This window comes from Oculina patagonica, chromosome 2, assembly GCF_052425735.1.
Source record: "Oculina patagonica isolate OP01 chromosome 2, crgOcupat, whole genome shotgun sequence".
Lineage (NCBI taxonomy): Eukaryota > Metazoa > Cnidaria > Anthozoa > Scleractinia > Oculinidae > Oculina > Oculina patagonica.
The window spans coordinates 26592736-26612840 of NC_135759.1; the positions used below are offsets into that span (position 1 = coordinate 26592736).

The window sequence follows — 20105 nt, forward strand, 5'->3', positions numbered from 1 at the left end:
TATTAAACAGTATAAAGGGTTCGTACTCTTTTGAACTTTTGAAATTCCATGACTTTCCATGACCTTTTCCACGACTTTTCAAAGTTTTCCATAACCTAAATTTGACCATTTTCTAGGGAATTGTTAAAAAAATATCATGATCTTGATTCGGGGTAAGTTTTTAACCTTTTCTTCACACTAAAAAATTACCTGCCTAATTTTTTTTACAATCAATACCATTTTCCATGACTTTCATGACCCACACTTAAATTCCATGACTTTTCAGGCCTGGAAAATGAAATTCTAAAATTCCACGACTTTCCACGTTTTCCATGACCCGTACGAACCCTGGTTTAAAGAGAATTACTAATTTAAGCATGAGATTGAAAGAGATACACTAGATAGAGTAAGTGCCACTACAAAATCATAGCCTTTGTCAAATTTCTGGAGGGAAAGGGAAATAAAGATAGAAAAATTAATATTTGTAGATCTATGGTCAAAATTGACACCTAAAACATCGATACAGTGGAACCCCGATATATAGAGATTACTTCATGGAAAATGCGCGCGTACGATTTTTATTCACGAGTTGAGTAGTGTCAGAAAACGAACGAGTGAGCGTAGCGAACGAGTGAGTTTTCTGATACGTATCAACGAGTGAATAAAAATCGTACAAAGCATTTTCCATGCTGTAATATGTTTATTTCATAGGTACTGAGATTTTCTTTTCCGTGCTACTGAGTAGACAAATTTATTTGCACAAATAAATGACACTGTAAAACCATTCAAGTGCTCAACAACTGAGTAAATCAAAGATCTGCAGCATTCAAAATTTTTAAGTTAAGTCAAATTTCTGTTAATAAAGGAAGCCATGCCAATAAAAAAGTAGTCCTGAAGATAAATCACAATTTATTCATCATCAGAGTCACTTTCCAGTTCCAAAGGCCTTAGACGTTTCCATCGCATCGCTTCGGAGCTTGACGGGTTTGTAGAAAGCGTCGGAGACTGATTTAAAGTGTTAATGTTGATGGAGAAATTGCCACCTTGAATAACTGCGCCACTGAATAGTGCCATGGACTGCTGCTTTCCACCATTCTGAGAGTCGGAGGACTGCGAACAAGCTGTCTCAGAAGAGGACGAAGCTGAGGTACCAGCCATCACACTGCTTAGCACTTTTGACATGTGCATCTGTTGCTTCGTTGAAACAGTGCTGTAATTTTCTATGCTCTTCAAATTCTTATGGCCAGATAGTTGTGCGATTTGCGTAGGTGGAATGTCGTGTTCACTTAGCGTCTGAATCATTGTCTTTCGGCCGCTATGATTTCGAAGCCTGTCGTTTTCAATTCCTGCTTTCTGAACCATGGTCTTCATTAAACCATTGAGTTTGTTTTTGCCGACAGGACCGGACTTGAACCAGCCTTTTGTTGTGAGCGAGTCCGTCTTCAAACCGTTGTTTACAGCCAAATAAAAGGGAGCATCATCTTGATTCATTTCCTCAGGTCTCTTCCTGGCAAAACATTTGTAGACTGCGACAGGATCTCTTTCAGTTCAGTCGGTCGCAAACATTTTCGGCGGTACGGTTCTGACATCGCTGCAGTCTGATCCCGTTCTAGTTTTTGTTTGTCTTTCATTGAACTCCAAGTACTCGACTCCGCTTGCCGTTTTCAGTAGCTTTATATCTCCCCAGCACATATCACGATGTTCTTGGCACCCACGGAGTCCGAAGTGAAGAGTGTTGTTTAGCCAGAGCGTGTTCAGAAGTGCCTCGGGACTACACATACCGAGCAAACCCTTCTCGTACAATATTTTCATCTCTTCGCTTGTCAAAGCTACCGACGCTTTCGGTTTATTTCCTTTTCCTTGCTTTTTTAGCTGCTTTTGTTTAGACTGTAGAACTTTCCTGGTTTTCTCAAACACCAAGTCGTTGATTATGCTTACAGAATAGCTCTTTTTCTTCAGGTGTCTTTCGAAGCTAGCCACTAAACTTCGAAGAGAAGTCGGTTCGTATTCATTTCCATCTTTGGTGCGGACGGCAATGATGAATTGGCTGATGTATTCATTCAGCTCAACAGCCGGAATATCTTCTATTTTTCTGTCTTCGTTCTTCGTTATCAAAAATCTTTCAAGCAATTTTACATCTCGTTCAGTTTTTTGAGCGGTGTTTTTGTTTTCCTGTTCTAAAATGAATTCTTCAACTGAGGAAACAGAAGCAAACCTTCCCTCGGCCATTTTTTAAAGCGCGGGTTTTCTTGTCGGCAACGGCTGTGGGATGACGTTTCCTTCAATACGTTCATTCATCACCAGTGAAAATTCGTCGTTCGCGTTGCTAATTGGACGAACGATATTTTTTCACAGTGAAATTTTGTCGTTCGTGCTCCTGATTGGCTAATCTCTGAATCAGTACGATTTTTACTCCCTACGATTTTCATGAGTAAATCTCAGTACCTATGAAATAAAACGATCTTCGATATAACGATATTCCCGATATAACGATGAATATGTTATGTCCCGGCAATAGTACAATGTATGGGACGGAACCCCGATATAACGATTCCTCGATATAACGATATAATTTTACTGCTCCCTTGGCATATCGTTATATCGGGGTTCCACTGTACTGTCACTTCGTCCACTACAGCAGATAATCCGTCAGTACCTCAAACTCCATGAGCCTGATTTTGTCATGTTCTCTGGCCAGCTCTGTTGAAGCTTTGTCTTCTTCAATCGCTTTCTTCTCCTCTTCCCATTTCTCTTTTTCTTTCAAAAAGTCGGCATATAGAAGCCCCTACAATAACAACATCAGTAAGCTTCAAAGTATTAACACGTCACATTAGAGCTTGACAAAATCTGTGACAACTTCCCAGAGACATGCAAAGTTTTATTGGGCGAGGTGTTTGTGCTCACTGGCTTCCAGAGAGAGTAATTATGGAACTTTTGTTATTTTTTACACAATCTCCTGATTGGGAAGGCAAGAGAACTTTGCTTTTGCTATCCGTTATACTACAATGTTTTTGAATTTAACGCGAATCATAAATTATTAGAGAAAAAAGAACAAACTTGGGTAACACGACAACCTTTTGGTGAAGAATAACCGAGAACTTCCTTTTGAACATGTCAAGGTCTTTTTCCATTTTCTCCAGCAATTGTTCCTTTAGTGAGATTTCCTGAAAACCAAGCAAACAAAATATACATCAAACACCATGAACATTCGATGGCGGCTAAAGCCATAACGATCCATAACTACATGTTACGTCTTTGTTGCTGCTTCTTTGTAATTTTTCATAACAAAAAACGTAATTATATGAGTATGTTTAACGCTCACTTTTTACTAATGTTCATACAATCATGATCCTGTATGACGTGTAATAGGCCATTTCCGAGTTACCCTTCAAAACGAGTCTACGTGCGAAACCATTCATATGAAAACGAGTTTCACCTACAGGTCGCTTTTCACGCAAATCAAACTCATTTTCATTAGAATGGTTTCGCACGTAGACTCGTTTTGAAACAGAGGCAAAGAGTAACTCGGAAATGGCCTATTATTGACAATATTCCTTACTTGAAGAACTTGTATGAGATGTTCATTAAGGCTGGCAATGATCTCTGTTGATGATGGCGTCATTCCTTGTGGCAGAGGCATGGGTTGTAGTTTGACTGCTCCTTCACCTAGAATTCAAGCAGGCAGGAAAACCCTATTTGAAAATTCTCTGTTTGTGTATGTTTCCTTCAATCCCGCTTTGTTTTTTGGCTTCAACTGAACTTACCTATCTCTTTCAAGACTGTTACGTCTTTTTCAAGGTCTTCAATCTGTCATTACAAACAAAACACAATAAAAAAGTTAGAACACGACAAGAAATTTATTTAGCTAAAAATATCCAAACATTTTTAAGCATTTAGATATATTTTTCAAGCGATCATCACCTTAGCATTTTTCCTCTCTAACTGCATGATAGCTTTAGTTGTTTCTTCTCTTGCATTATGTAGTTCATGTCGCAGTTCCTCATTCCGCCCACTCAGTTGTTCAATCTACAATTAGATCACATTGCAGACGACTGAATTTACAATGTTCCTACAGTCCAGCAGATACATGCCTACTTTTATATTGTCTAGCAACACATCATCTTCACGCCAGTGGAAACTCTCCGACTGAGCTACAGGATAGTTGTGAGTGCCCACAAAATAATTAGGTTTTAAAGGTGAATTGGTACGTTGTTTGATATCTAACTAGTACTCATGGTTAACTCCACAAGGTTTTACCACATTACAAACGGCACTTGTACTTCCAACGCATGCAGTGATACCTGAGATACATGAGTTGTTTATAATAATTTTCTTGTCCGACAAAATTGAAACAAAAGCAATCGTAGGTCTATGTTTATAATATTACAACAAACAACTTTATGTATACATGTAGAATTAGGAAGAAACTGCAGAGCTTAATTTACACAAAAAATGTACCTGTGCTTTTAACTGAAGTGTTGTGTCGTACTGACCCACTGCATTTCTTGACTCGATCATCTTCAAAGAACAGAAGAAAAAAAAAGAACGTTTTAGAACATAACTTCATAAATGTGACAGATGTAAGGGTAAAACGAAAACAAATAAGTGGTCAAACATTAACTCACAGCCATTAACTTTTCCAAAGCTGGTACTTGAACTAATTTACCATCTTCTGACCCTAAAACATACCAGTAACAAAGCATACAGTTCAGTATTCGCTAACACCAACTTGAAACTAAAGGCTGATTAGCAATGGCTCTCAACGAGTCTCTCGTAGCTCAGTTGGTTAGAGCGCCCAACCGGTATCTGGGAGGCCATGGGTTCGATTCCCGTCGGGGACTCAGATTTTTTCTTTGTCCCACGCTCGTGTCATGCTGAATAATTTCTTCACAGATTCAGTACGTTTACAAAAAACAGGGCAAACAAAAAAGAGATGCATGTAACAAAATAATGTTGAATAAACTTCTTGCTACACTATTGGCAAGCTATTGTACGTATAGATATTATTTTCCACTGTTAGAAGTCTAATCGGAAATAGTGCTAACACAGACTCCGAAAGTTTTCATGTAAGAAATGGATTTTTGACCAAAGTTTATGCCACTTATTTATCTCCTGACTGGGTCACAGAAAGTAAATAATTACAAGCACATCTTTGCTGGTTCTCAAGTTGGTCTGTGCATGAGCTAGGATGATTCGTCTAAGTAGAATAATTATCTTAATTTTAGATAGAGTCTAGTAAAGAGGAATAGATAAAACCGCCGAACTCTGAACGACATTTCTAGAAGAACTTGTGTACAAACCTTGTTGTGCATGTTCTTTCAGTTGTGCTAAAATCTCTCTCATTCCCACTTCCAATTGCTTATTTTCATCTTTAAGTTCCTATCCACAAAAACAACAGTTATGAAACATAATAGTATTTTACTGTTCTAATTTACAGGTCTTCAAAACGAGTTGCAAAGTTAATTGATTGATTAAAAACTTGTGGTGAGAATGGACAGGCTAAGCCCCTTTATACTGGATTAAGTTCATACTGTTGTTGTGTCTTGCTGCCGTTTAGCAATACTTTGTCGACTTTCTTAGGTTACTCTCCTTTAAAAACAAAACAGGACATTGTAAGTTACAATTTTGACATAAAACGATGGCAAAAGTGAAGTACCTTATTTTCCGTTTCAATCTTTTTCATGTTAGACTTGAACTTTTCAATTTGTTGTTCATTCTTTTCCACCTCTCCTTCAAGCTTCTTGTTCTGAAACAACAAACAAACAAAAAATATTTTTCTACAGTGTAAAGCCTGTTGGTGTAGTGTCCGTTTAGTCTTGTTGTAGCTAAGTTGCACAACCAACATATAAAGTTCTTTTACAACAACGTTGAGTTTCCCTAACCAAATACTAAATTCGCAGACTTGTTCCTGACCTTGAAGCGACCCTAATACACATATAGTCAGGACTGTTGGTATTCTTCTGATGTTTTTGTGGCACTTAATGTACAGGTCCGTGATGTTACATACCAAAGCCTTGGTCACTTCACTATCGGAATCCACCACAGGAAGTCGTCTGGGTGAAGAAACCACTTCCTGTTCTTCTGCCATGATCAAGTCTTCTGCAGTGATCCCAAGCTCAACAGCTCTAGAGTAAAAGTAAGAAATGCCAAATGAAGTGTCTATAAAGGAACAGCTTTTTAAAATATAACTTCAAAATGAGGTACACGCATATTCGGGAGTATGCCACTAGTCATGCAAAATTAGCTCAATAATTATTGTTTAAAGTGCATCAATCACAATTCATCTTGATCTTCTTCACTCTCGACCATATTTATCTTGCCGAACGTTTATGTTTTGCTTGTGGCACATCCTTTACATGTAAGTGCCGGCCACTTTGACAATTTTCACAGAGCTTCCAATCAATATTTTAAATGATAAATAGATGTCTGTTGTCATTTCATTGCACTGGTACAAGATGAAAGGTAAAAAGGTGAGCTGTGTTCTTCACATACCGAGCACCTCTGTGCATCGCTTGTTTTCTGAGCTGCCTTTTGAGTTGAAGCCTTTCTTCCTCCAATCTTTCAACCTACAGGAAAAAACAAAAACATACAATGATTGGTAGCTTGCATAGCTGGCGTAACTTTTGAGCCAAGGAACCTGCACCTGTGTAATGTAAATTTTTGGTTTACTAGAAAATTTGCTTTTTAACACAAAATGGTAACAAACATTCTATCATGTACCACATGGTATTTTCTGGACAGCTAAATACAAAAGGAGGTATTAATGCACCAGAAATAAGACAAGGCACTCAACCCTCACATAATCTTTCTAGATCGAGGAGAACTTTTAAATGGACATGTGTGAATTGTTGGGTAGCCTGGCAAGAAACTGGGACGCAAATTGTGATGGACCACAGGCTTCCCAAGCTCAAAAGTCGTCTTTTTGATGTGTTTTTAGAGCCCTTCGGGCGGCCGACTCTACATACATGGTGTATGCGACAGCTTGTGTATTATAGAGAAATGTATGGGAAAATCACAGATTCTCTAAAATCGGGTAAATAACTATCTATTTTGAAATAAAGTTTATATACCTTAAATGTGTCGCTTACTTGTGTCTTGTGCCGAATTCGAAGCCATTCCGACGCCATTTAGCGAAGTTATACAGAGTCGTTGTCTCCCCTTCTAACTTCGCTAAATGGCGTCAAAATGGCTTCAAATTCGGCACAAGACACAAGCGACACATTTAAGGTAGATAAACTTTATTTCAAAATAGATAGTTATTTACCCGATTTTAGAGAATCCGTGATTTTCCCATACATTTCTCTATATACACAAGCTGTCGCAAACACCACGTATGTAGAGTCGGCCGCCCGAAGGGCTCTAAAAACACATCAAAAAGACGACTTTTGAGCTTGGGAAGCCTGTGGATGGACTGGCATTCTATCCATGAGGGTATATGTAACACTCTTTAGTAGTATAGAAACTTGACCAAGACCTCATTGCATACCTCTTTATTTAATGCCCTGTTTAGTGCCACTGCCTGTTCTGCTTTAACTTTCTTTTTATGTCTAACATCTTCAATGTCCAGCGGCTCTTTTGGATCCATTCCAAGTCGTTCTCGTAGCTCTTCATTCTCCAGTTCAGTGTCATTTACTTTAATTTCCAAGTTGTTAACTTGACTGGTTAAGTCTTCAATGTTTCTGAAGTGCAAATACGCAAAATTAAACTGGCCAAATAAACAAACCCAAGAAGCACACATAAAAGATTAAGTTAGTACTTTCCATAGACGTTCTTCATGTTTGAGTAACCTTTTGCTTCATATTGTGCATCACAAACTTTCTATTTTAATTTAGCAAGTAACAAATGGATAGTTTCTTTCTAAATTGAGAGAAACGTCTTCATTGGCATCTTGATTGTTGGATTTTTAAAGAAGGTAAAACAAGTAGTTTTACTAAATAAATCTTGTATTTCTTACTGATCTCTGATGCGAATTTGAGCCTTGCAGTCTTTGATTTCTTGTACTGCTTCACTCAGACCATACTCGCCCTGAAACACAGACATAGTACAAAAGTATCATGATACTTGTTTCATTCATGTGTGGCTTCAATCCTGTATATCGTACATGTACACATGGTTACTAATTCGTTGTACCAGATAATGCCTTTACATATGGGTTATAAAATTTTGACTTTGAACAGCATTTTCTTAAAAAATACCCTAACCAAAAACACGGAAAGGGCTTTCACAATATTTTTCACCAATACATCGCTTCTTGACAAATATAATTTCGATATTTGAAGAACATGTTTTTACTGCTAAAACGTGTGGAGATTGTGGTTACGAGCTTTTTTTCTGGTTGGATAGTGTGTAAATAGTTCATATCTTCCACGAAGCTCAGATACACATGTGAAAAGAAATGAAATGAATATTTGTTACCGTTTTAAATTACTGAATTGCGTTTTGAATAACCTTTCTGTCAGCACGCATCTACCGGGCAGTGACAATCATTGTTCATGGATTGAGCAGCGAATGAAATTTGAGAGAAAGATGCGCACGAACACGTCGTGTAAAACGGATGACGTGAGTCACGGGAAATGAGATTACTACAAAGAGAGTTGACGCGGCTTTATTTTTGGTTCATTGTACACGTACAGAAATGCGTGCAGGGACGCGTGCGGGTGAACATCAGCTGCGTCACGTCACGAGCCAAAACCAACTCTACTTCAAACATACCAAAAAGATTCCATTGATTCCATATTTTAGATTGCTCTTTATACTTTCTGTTGGACATAGACAGATTGGGGTCAGGGCCGAGGACATGTTGAGGGGTCTCAGAAAAGAAAAAAAAAATGAAAATATACATTTGATAATTTTTTGTAATAACGACACGTGCGGGTTGTAGTCGGAGTTGACGTAGCTTTAGTTTTGGTTCATTGTAACTAGTAGTTCCGAAATTGTCATTTGATGTTAATTTATTTATTACACTATACAATGATTTCACTTCTTTTCACATTTGCATCTGAGCTTCACTGAAGTTATTTTTGGCGTTACTAAGGGGGCAGGGGTAGCATATAAAATTACTTCCGTTCTACCAGTAGTTCCGAAATTGTCATTTGATGTTAATTTATTTATTACACTATACAATGATTTCATTTCTTTTCACATTTGCATCTGAGCTTCACTGAAGTTATTTTTTGGCGTTACTAAGGGGGCAGGGATAGCATATAAAATTACTTCCGTTCTACAACTTCCGTCCACACAATTTTTGTACACGCAGACTTCCGTCGACATCTGTATCACTTCCGGTCCACACAATTTTTGTACACGCAGACTTCCGTCAACATCTGTATCACTTCCGGTCCACACAATTTTTGTACACGCAGACTTCCGTCGACATCTGTATCACTTCCGGTCCACACAATTTTTGTACACGCAGACTTCCGTCAACATTTGTATCACTCTATTACTCATTCTGGAGAATGAGCTAAAAACCCCCAAGAGCCATGCTGTAAGAAGATCTGGAAAAGCCAGTTGAGCCCTGCAGACAGTCGTGTTACAGTTGTATAGCAAATGACTGTAAATGTTACAATATTGAGAAAAATGAGAGGGACCTGATATTAATATCAATAAGATATGCAAACACACATATTTTTTTCAATTACCCTCTCATATTGCATCATTCGAGCCAACAGATCATTTAACTGCTTGTCCTTCATGGCTGCAGCTGTTTCTGCCTGTTCACGAGAAACAAAGATTTAAAGGAAAGGGCTGTAAAGTTGTTGGTAACAATTATGTGTCATAATAACAAACACCAGACGAGTCCCTCTATGGTTGTTTGGTAGAAGTGATTGTCAACTCCACTTCAGGTTTGATGGGCAGGTAACCGCAGTCAGCTTAACGGACTTGAGATCACAACATAAAGAGTACAATGCCTAAACATTGTTTTACTAGATCTAGCTCATGGAGTGTCTCTCTATCCAGCCAGGTAAGACAATAGATACCAGCAAAAAGTTGTGCATCTGCCTTCATAATGTGGTGTTGGGGGGGGGGGGGGGGTTATCATCTGTGACTGACTAGATCCCAGGTATTCTCTGTGGCTTCATGTCATGAGAACTGGATTTAACTGTGACCCATTTCTCTCTTGATATCAAGATAAGCAGGATTTGTTAAATCGTATAACATTTTTATAAATTAATGAAGATGGGTTGTTACATTTATCATTCTGTCTTTTGTTTGCAGAGTTTCCAGCTGTTCCCTTTGTAATGTGCTATTTAACTCTTTGATTCTCTTCTGTTGGTATGCTGATGGAACACCTAGAAAAACAAAAGTGTTAAATTGTCAACCTTAACGCTAAAGGATAGCTGCAGTGTACAGTCAAGCACTTGGTGTTAGCAATAATTGTTTAACATTATAGTGGAGCTCCCGGTGGCACAAAGGGCAGCAGAGCAGAGCCCCATACCTATAAAAAAATCCACAGAAATAGGAGAACCATCTATTTCATTTTTCATGGGCATCATGGCTAGCAGCACAGTTTACAGGCGTGTGCCCACCACATGACCTACAACGTACATCGCTCAAACATGGCAGCCATACTCTGGACAGAAATAGATTTACATTAATGTTAAGGGGTCAGCTTGAACATCTTTGATATTATACATCATCACTATTGTCAAATGACAGCTGTAAAAACAAGGTATTTGCTCACTGGTCAGTAGCACATGACCATATTTTTTTCCGTCTAAGGTCAATAAATTTAAAATTGAATAAAGGGCAAAGTAAATAGCTGGAGAGCTCTGTGACTGTGACTCTGATTTTTGTTTCAGTGTATTCATTCCCTGTAGACTCACTATAATGTCAGCTTCAAATAATTAATATTGGATAGAATTTGTAGGCCTCATATCCCTTTGCATGCATTGGCATGCTTCACAGTCATGAAAAACAGTTTAACTTATTAACAGAAAAATTGATTGCACATACCTTTTTCTGTTAAGGCTTTGACTTCGTCCACATATGAAGCGAGTCCGTGCATCTCACTTGTTGCCTACAGCCAAGCAAAGTTCAGAAGAAATACAAATAAGAACATAAAAGATATGTTGATCTATTATTTAAACAATCCTAAGCTAGTAGATCGAATGCATGGACCTCTACTTGGCTATAATATATTTTCATAACCGCGAGTTATTGTAGATAAGGCTACAAAAGATACCTTTTCTAGTTCCTTTTTGAGTTTTTCAATCTGTTCATCTTTTTCCACCACTGCCTGTCAGGGAAAATTCAAACATAAATTAATTTTATTGACAATGTAACATTGGTACATAACTTGTATGTTATGTGTAAAAATTTAGAAGCATTGCTGTACATACCTGTTGCAGCATTGCCAGAGATGTTTTGTCTGTGTCAAGTTGAAGTCCTGTGACTTGTTGTTTTAGTTCCTGCACTAAGGACTTGTACTGCTCTAGTTCAATCTCCTTTGCTGCAAGTACCGCCTGCAAAAAAGATTCTTAAATATTAACAAAATGAATTCAAGTTAGCACTTACATTTTATGTTACTATGTGCATAATATTTCACAGGATAAAAACACTGTCAATGCATGCCTGGGTTGAGTTTGGTAGAATTACCCCAGTTGTAGGGGGTATATAATATAATTGTGTTATCACCTGCCATGGACAAATTGTTTTATGAATAAAAAAATATTATTTATAAGTAACTGTTAATTAAGGATAACACCCATTTAATAAATTATGTGATGTTTTAGTTTGGACTCTACAAACCTTCCACTCATCCACTTTGGCATTAACGGCTACCATGATCTGGTCGTCAGTGTCTGTTTTAGTCGCAAACTGTACCCTGAGGTCTTGAACCTAATCAAACAAGCAAAACTAGAGTCATAAAAATGAAACATGTGCAGAGTAATTGTTTGTACAAGAATAACAACTGTGTGTTACTATTCAAAATGGTCATCTTTTCATCTATGACACCATAATTTTTTTTTGGATTGATACAGCTCCCCAATTATATTTATGGTCCAGTTAGATTACAAAATGTGGCCCAGCAATATCTTGAAGAATTTGAAGTGTAGTGACCTGTGCTCTGAGGGCATCTCTTTCTTTTCTCATGTCGTCAATGATCAGGTCTGACTGTTGTAGTATAGTCTGCAACAGAATAACAAGAACAGCCAAGTGTATACAACATAAATCACAGGCCATTAAAAATAAAAAAAAAAACACTGTGACAGTCATAATTAACTGGGACTCCTATCCAAAACACACAGCCAAGCATAAACAAACTGGCTAATTTGGTTTTAAAAGTCACTTAGGACTAAAAATCAATTATATAACTTACAATGTATTATAGAAAGCTGCCACATCAGAGTGCTGGGGGGGGGGGGGGGCAGGGTTACCTAAACTACCCACTTCCTGTACCTCTAATTCCCAGTTCCTGACCCTACCTTACAGGTTCCCACCCCTTGTTACTTCTCTAAAGCAAAATATTACACAATGCTGCAATTTTTTTCCAAATTTCCACAGTCTTCTGTCACCTTGGGAACCCTTCTTCCCACCCTCCCTTTTCCAAAAGTAGAGTTGCTACCCCCTCTACTTCTGGGTTCACACCCCACCCTGCTGTCCCCTCCACTCATTACAAACTGGATACCTCCAGACCTTGAAATCAAATTAAAGATGCAACCCTCCAAGTTAAGACCATTTTAGTCGCCATGGCGACTAAAACTTTGGAGCTGGCGACTAAATTTGAACCAAGGTCAACCCCTGGCGACTAAAATTGAGAGGAATGATTGAAAGCATCAGCTTAATTTGGTGACTAAAATTTTTCACTGGCGACCAAAACTTGAGTAGTTGGTGGCCAAATGGCCACTTAAGAAACAAGTAAACTTGGAGGGTTGAGATGACACAAAGTAATCGCTCCCAAAGAAAACTATGCATAACTCTTGCTATGTTTGATAACAGTCATGTCAACTGCAGAGAAACTTGGTATGGCTAACAAATATTTAAGGATATCCAAATTAAAGGCTTAATATACTTAATACAGGCATACCTTAAGTTTGGTGTACTCATCTGTCATCTTGTTCATTTCTGCTGTTGACTCTTCAAGTTCCTTCTCAGCACTTTTGATGCGATCTTCTAATTCGTCATTGGCTTCTTGAAGAATCTAGCAAGATGTCATTTTTAAAAGAAATGCAGTAAGAACAGTTATGTTTAACTTATTATTTAGTATTTTATGAAATAATTAGGATATAGACATGTGCAAAAGCATAAAACACAAATGATGCATCCTTATAGGATTATGGGAAGACTTAATTAGAGTGTGATGATCACATCTCAGTGTTGATCTTGGTAAACACTTTTACTAGTGTAGGGGTGTCAAATGGTAAATGCAAGACTTTGCAAAACGCTGAGACTGAGATCTTTTCTGCGAGCCCGAGACCTTTAAAATTAGCCTTGCAAAAGAAATCAAGACTCAGAGAACGCGTCAAAGAAAAATTCGAGACGATGAGAGGCCTAAAATTTGGCTAAAATTTTGTGAGACATGCATTTTTTTGAAGGACCATTCACCACCCCTTAGTGTACATGTATGTTCACGATCTCTTAGAAATATGCAAACAAGCTAAGAGTATTGTCCACATGTTTCCTAGAAAGTCTCTGGGTCATATTGTTTATGGTTTATAGTATTTCTCAACAACCAGGTCTACATGTATGTGCACTGTAATGATAGAGTATTAACTACATGTATAGCTTGTTGTATATGTGCTGATCTCATCAAAAAAAAAGTTAACAGTAACTGTTTATGGTATTTACCCTAATTTCATCCAGATATTCAGTTAACTCCTTATTTTTCTTTGACATCTTGTCTTTAAATTCTGAATCTTCTCCACGGCGCATCACCATGCTGTCTCTCTAGATAAAAAAATGTTTTAAAATAATAATAAGTTCTCAATATTTCAAGGGTTTATATTTGACATTCATTTGATAACACATTCTCATTTAAATTTTGTTATTTTTAACATGGGTATTGAGTGTGAAATGACAGCTTCATTTGCATCTAAGACTTGTCATTTTCACTTGCTGGCATCAGTACAAATAATTTTATGTCAATTACTAGGTTAATAAGCAGAAAAAGTAAAACACTCCCCTCCCTTGATGTCTCATACCCCCCATCCCCCTTCAAACTGGTCAGATGGATTTTCATATTTTGGACAAGTTGGTTGTGTATACCTGTTGTTCAATTTGTCGTTGTAAGTCTCTCAAATCCATCTTGCTCCTTTCCACCTTTTCAAATGGAAAAAAATAACAATCATTTCACTGAAATTCAAATACAGTTGGCAGTTAAAAAAAAGTAATGGAGACAGATTCTGAATACTGTGGAATGACATATTTTAATTAAAAGCAATTGATAACATGCAGCTACCGGTAACTACTTGTAAGTATTCACACATGTTAAGCTCTTAGCTTTGTCCCAAATGGCACAGATTAAAAATTAAGCCAACATCATTTTTTGCCTGATTTGTTGTTCACAGTCCATCTCAATTGTTTACTAAAAAAATGGCTTAAAAAATCTAGAGTGTAGTGTCTCACATCTCTCCTCAAGTTCTTGTTTTCTCTTTCAGCTTCATCCAGTTTGGCAGTCATCTAAAACAAGGAGGGCAACATATATATTATTTTTTAATTAATATATTAGTTATTTTAATGTTAGCACTTCTTATAATTACCACAAATGGTTGTAACAGGATTTCAGAATGCTTGCAAGCAAGTTCTTTTGGGGGGACAGCATGCCGGAGGCGAGCACTGTGAACCCACAAGCAATGTTCAGCAAATTTGCTTGCTGGCCTGCTTCGCTGACCCACTCAGTGGCTTGCTTTGCCGTTTGTGCATTGCCGCCAAAAAGAGACTGCTTGCAGGCTAGCTGGTTCCAGGAATTCTAGTCAGTCAATAGATATGTGAACCACAATGACTGAGACCCCCCCCCCCCGTTTTAAACTTAAACACTGTTTAGACAGGTTCTATACCTGAAAAATTTCAAAGGCAAACCCAGGTGCTAGAGCTGCACTGACTGTTGTCATAATTCAAATACGTTAATGTGAAAATTATTAATCTACCAACCTGATCATTTTTGTTTTTTTCTCGGTAGAAGGCTTCCTCTTTTTCATTTAACTCTTGTTCCAAAGCCTACGATGATAACATAACATGTGCGAGGCAACATCAAATTGGCATTTACAGTCACCCATTTGGGGAAACAGTGTATACTGACATAATCTTATGTACATCCAAGTTATTTTACCTCAGTTGTAAAAAGTTAAACTTTTTTATTTAATATATCTTGCAATAATTAAGTTCCAGCTCAGATTTGTAGGCTGCTTAAGTATGATCACAGGCTTAAGTTACTTAATTTTAGATATTGAAAATGTTGTACATGTAGGTGACATTTTACAAATTTTACATGCATCATGTAAGACAATACACACCCTTCTCCTGCTTTCAATTTGCTGAATTTCTCTCATAAAATCCTCCCCTCCAGCACCTTCATATTTCTACAAAGACAGACAACAACCAAAAAATGTTACTTAATAAATTATTCATTACACATGTTTTGTTACTGTGTAGTTCCATTATCCATACCTCCCTCATGGAAAGGATTTTTCCTAAGACCCCCCCCCCCCTCCCCCACTCTCTGGGGATCTACTTTATGACAAGACAGCAAAAAGGAAGAGAAACCCTTTGGATACCTGACCTCGAAAATTTTACAATCATGCAACTTTTCTGTACACACCAAATTATGATAAGGGTTGGGTAGTGCATCGTAAATTTACGACTTTGCAATCTTGACATTCCTAAATAAATATCTTTTCTGTGGCCCTGAGACAGCCTCAAAAAAAATTCAAATAACAAGATCCGTAATAGTTGACTTTAAATTATTATATGCCATAGGTATTTTTAAAGGACCGTTTACCCCCCCTCATACTTCAGGGTATTGCCCAGAAAAAGTTCTTACCCTGTATTGTTGAACCTCTCTTTCTAAATGGGCAATTTCATCCATTAATTCTTGTTCTGTCAAGAGAAAAAAAATCCTTTGATTTGAAGCAAGGTGTTTACCAACACAAAGGGTACTAAAGGGATAAAAACTGAAACAGGCTTAACTGCAAAATACCTGGCCACACCAAAATACCTCTTGATATTGTGGCTATGTGGCTATGTTGCAGGCTAAATCCATTTTCAGGTTAAATCCGGGCTAGAAATGGATTAAACCTTAAGACAGAATAAACCTACAATAGTACATGGCTATGTGGCTGGCTACATGGTGCCATAGACACGCAACAACATATCTACATAGCCAAGTAGACATGTAGCCGTATAGCCGTGTAGTCATTGATGTAGCAATATGGCCTTATAGCTGCATCAACACAGCCAAAAGGCCATACACACTATGTATATTTTGCGTTCAAAAATTGTCAAAAAGGGGGACTGTGCACATAGCTACATATAAAGGTACAGCTTCAAATTGGCTGGGTATTGTACAGTCCATGATTCCATTGAGCTAGCACTTTCTAACAATGTTTAAAAAAAATATCAGGAGATTGTCGAATAAATCAACTATAGATTTTACAGGGCGAAATAATGCACCTGGCAATGTTAAGCCCCAGGGTGGGGGGGAGGGGGCAGGCAGACCCTGGGGATTTTGACATTTTCGTGGAAGCCAGAGTCAAATTCCCCACCCCTGGGCACCTGTGAATGTCAAATTTCCCATATCTCCTCTTAAATTTTTAGTCCAGCTGACCATTTTAGATGTCAAAATTCCTACCCTGGGAGAGCTTCACGATGTCAAATTCCCAGGGATTGCCCCCCCCCCCCCCACCCTGGGACTTAACATTGACAGGTGCATAAAAAATAAATAAACAAAAAAACACTCATTGAAAATTGCACCTCTTTCTGCACCTCCACCTTTAGCTGCCAATTCTTCAGCCAGCTCAGCTTGTAATGATTTAACCTGTTGTTAAAAACATGTAGTTAATCACAGTTAATCAACGAAATCAACTAATGTTGACGTTCCAGTACACCTTGTACAGTTTTATGTTCCCTATAGAACTCTCTCCGAAGTATTAAACACAGATTTTTATATATACAGACTCAAATGAAATAAATGAACTTAACTTACTTATCAACAAACTACTTAAGGTAGTAATTTTATTTAATACCTTCATAATAGTCTTGGTAACCTCAAACAGTTTAATCATCTTGTTGATATCCACAGCTTCTTCCGAATCCGGATTAACTGAGCCCTTGAAATAAATAAAATAACATTGACTTAATATCCTCCATATGCGAGAATCTAAAAGCAAGTAACGATGCAAATGTTTGTAGTTTACCATCTCCAAGGCTCCGTACATCTCATCAGCAGCATCTAGGTCTTCTCGAAGTGTTTCTAGATCTGCGCCCATAATTCTTCCCCAGTCTAGAGGAGGCATTTTGAAACGTGAAAATATATCTTTTGTTATTTTTATCGACTTTCTACAAACAAATTACACAAAATTTGCAGGGATCAGTGTCCTAACGCCATAAAATATTTTGTTGTGGTCTTCGCGCGCCGCCATTTTTGAAATCTCCAAACATTCCTGGTGACTGAGATATGACAGAAGCTGCTATTGGTCGGCCGCAAGACAATCAGCCAATGAGAAAAGTGTTTAGTTCAAGCAATATTGTGGCTCATGGGTAATTTTACCGAGGAAAATTCAGATTATGCAACACGAAGTAGAATGCAAGGAAAAGGTTTTGGAGAAAGGTTTGCAGTGTTTGTTAGGGGGAGAAAAGCGCTCCATGAATAAGTTTGGAGAAATTGTAAATCTTTATAAATACAGTATTCACATGTCCTTCCTTGCGCCAAGACATCATAAAGTATTAACCGCGAACTACCACAACCCAGCACCTTTGAGTCAGTTCCTGTCAGAGAGGTGTTGGCTGTTCACGGGCTATCGGCTTTGTCACTAAGGAGGGCGCTTCGTTGAGTTGGTACATTTCTTTAACCCAGTTCATGGTCTACCATTTATTATTAAAAACTAGCAATGGTATATTGCAATTCCTGAGTTTTGAAATAAATGGTATATGAGCTCACATACCATTTCATCCCCGAAATATGGTAGCCGATACGCGTCGATCGTTATAGCCAACGAGGCGCGCAGTATAACGATCTCATATCCAACGCGCGCTCGTGGAATAATTGTTAAATGTCACAGAAGTGAATGAAACGTATACCCCGTGAGGAAAAGGGGTGGTCTTGACGAGACGAAGAAAAAGATAAATGGAAAAGAAAAATGGACTGATGCAGAACTAGTCAGCGGCTCGGCTTTCTTTCTTCTTTCTCGGGCCGGCTGTATTTCAGCTGGGTATGTCAGTAGGCTGTTTGTCGTAGAACGCGTTTCTCGCTTCAGGAAGGGGCGTTATCTTTATCTTAATTTTGATGGTTTAGTGGGTTGGCGTTTGCTAAACCCCTAAACCACTAAACCACTAAACTGCTAAACCGCTAAACCGCTAACGCGGTGTAAACTTTTAATCACCAATTAATTAATTAATTAATATCAATTAATTAATTATTTCTGTAAAGGGGGAGGGGATGGAGAGCACCTGACCGTGTGCCCTTGGTAAAACGGGGAGTATATTTACGATACTTACAGTTGAAGAACTCAAGGTATATATTTGTTTCAGAAAGCACTATGCTCTCCTTGTGGTACAATTCTTTCTGGAACAAAATTCTTTGTGCTAAACGCATGCGCAGATCAGTCTACGTCACGAACATTGCATGTTTCTTCTGCAGAAGGATTCGTGTAGACTCCGTGGCGCCAAGTTAAAACCTCAAATTAATTGAATTAACCAAGGCGTCATAGCAGTTCATGTGAAATAATTCTTGATATGGCAACGCTGTTTTCTTAGAAAAGGTGATCTAGCATCTCATAATTTATTGATAATATCTGTGTCATCTCAATGTCGCCTTGTTTGCAGAAAATAAACCACGTTACCATATCATCATGTTACATCCGTTTTCGACAAAAACAAAAGTATAATGTTACATGTTTTTGACAAAAACAAAAGTATCTCGTTTGCTGTTTCAATATCAAACTGAAATTCAAGCTATCGAAAATTAAAATAACAGGGACGTGTCTAGAAATTTTGTCAATAAAGCCTAACGTGGTGTGCTTTTCAATGCGGTAGAATTCCTGTAGAATCCGTGGCGTTAATTTAATTAGATTTAAAAGCATCACAGCGACCTCCGAGAAAAACAACAGTATCGTGTTACATCCGTCACTTCCTTTCCTTTGATTTGTTCTACGTCGGTTGAACTAACCTCCGTTTTATTTTGTGAAACCTCTGTCAAATTAGTGTTTGAACATGCTTTCGTGACGGTTCCGAAATTTTTTGAAAGAAATCTTCAAACTACGTGCTTCTTGGCTTCATGCTTGAGTGAGCGTGTGACGTGTTCACCAGACCGTGGCGAGAGCATGATCTGGCGCACGAAATGCTTAAGCGACAATTTCGGGGAAAAAGCCGCAATTTTTAGCGACAATTTCGGGGGGGGGGAAAGTCGCAATTTCGACATTTTATGCTTTGTAATTCATAGTTTGTGCTCTGCTCGTGCACTGTTCTGAAAATTTGTAATTTTTTAGGTCTTTTTCTAAATGCTGAAGGGGACAACGCGGTATGATTCTTGTAGAATCCGTGGCGTTAATTTAATTAGACTTAAGGCCCGGTTCAGACGCCGATCTTTTCATGAGCCGAACCTAATTCCTTGAATTAAGTACATGAAAAGATCGGCGTCTGAATCAAATTAGAACGGCTCACCCGTTCTTCCCGCCTGGCTTGGCCGAGAATTTCGCCTGTGGAACGCCTTTGGAACGGCTTTGATTCAGACGCCGTACTTTTCATGTGCCGATCCTAATTCATAAATTATTATAATGTATTTTGCCAGCAGTTTACCTCAATTATTGGAACTGTATTAGGAACGGCCCCGGGACGGCCAAAAAGTACGGCGTCTGAATCAAGAGGCGTACTTTTGTCAATTTGGGTCACCAAATTCGAATTGAGTTCGGCTCATGAAAAGTACGGCGTCTGAACCGGGCCTACTAAGGGTGCGTTTCTTTGGGAAAAAT

At 38.1% G+C, this 20105-nt stretch overlaps 3 protein-coding genes across 3 annotated transcripts in view; all 3 read right to left on the bottom strand.

Annotated features, from left to right (window-relative positions):
- Nucleotides 1-20105, bottom strand: part of LOC144643834 (centrosomal protein of 290 kDa-like) — an 81760-nt gene that overhangs the window by 18418 nt on the left and 43237 nt on the right.
- The window catches only part of LOC144638381 (uncharacterized protein KIAA1958-like), a 33814-nt gene continuing 15236 nt past the window's right edge, over nucleotides 1528-20105 (bottom strand). The window contains exon 2 of the mRNA XM_078497599.1: nucleotides 1528-2441. Within this exon, the coding sequence (XP_078353725.1) occupies nucleotides 1528-2208 (681 nt within the window). The 5' untranslated portion in view covers nucleotides 2209-2441. The remainder of the gene's footprint in view (nucleotides 2442-20105) is intronic.
- Nucleotides 2612-17566, bottom strand: LOC144638390 (centrosomal protein of 290 kDa-like). The gene is made up of 30 exons (XM_078497607.1): nucleotides 17334-17566; nucleotides 17163-17246; nucleotides 16891-16954; nucleotides 15962-16017; nucleotides 15435-15500; nucleotides 15073-15138; nucleotides 14548-14601; nucleotides 14188-14241; nucleotides 13771-13869; nucleotides 13010-13123; nucleotides 12043-12111; nucleotides 11731-11820; nucleotides 11322-11444; nucleotides 11165-11218; nucleotides 10936-10999; nucleotides 10171-10271; nucleotides 9621-9692; nucleotides 7934-8004; nucleotides 7466-7658; nucleotides 6472-6545; nucleotides 5987-6104; nucleotides 5636-5725; nucleotides 5280-5358; nucleotides 4605-4657; nucleotides 4438-4497; nucleotides 3901-4005; nucleotides 3744-3786; nucleotides 3539-3645; nucleotides 3054-3143; nucleotides 2612-2764 (listed from the first exon to the last, which is right to left on the bottom strand). The coding sequence occupies exons 1-30, from the start codon at nucleotides 17430-17432 to the stop codon at nucleotides 2612-2614; spliced, it is 2565 nt and encodes an 854-aa protein (XP_078353733.1). The 5' UTR covers nucleotides 17433-17566.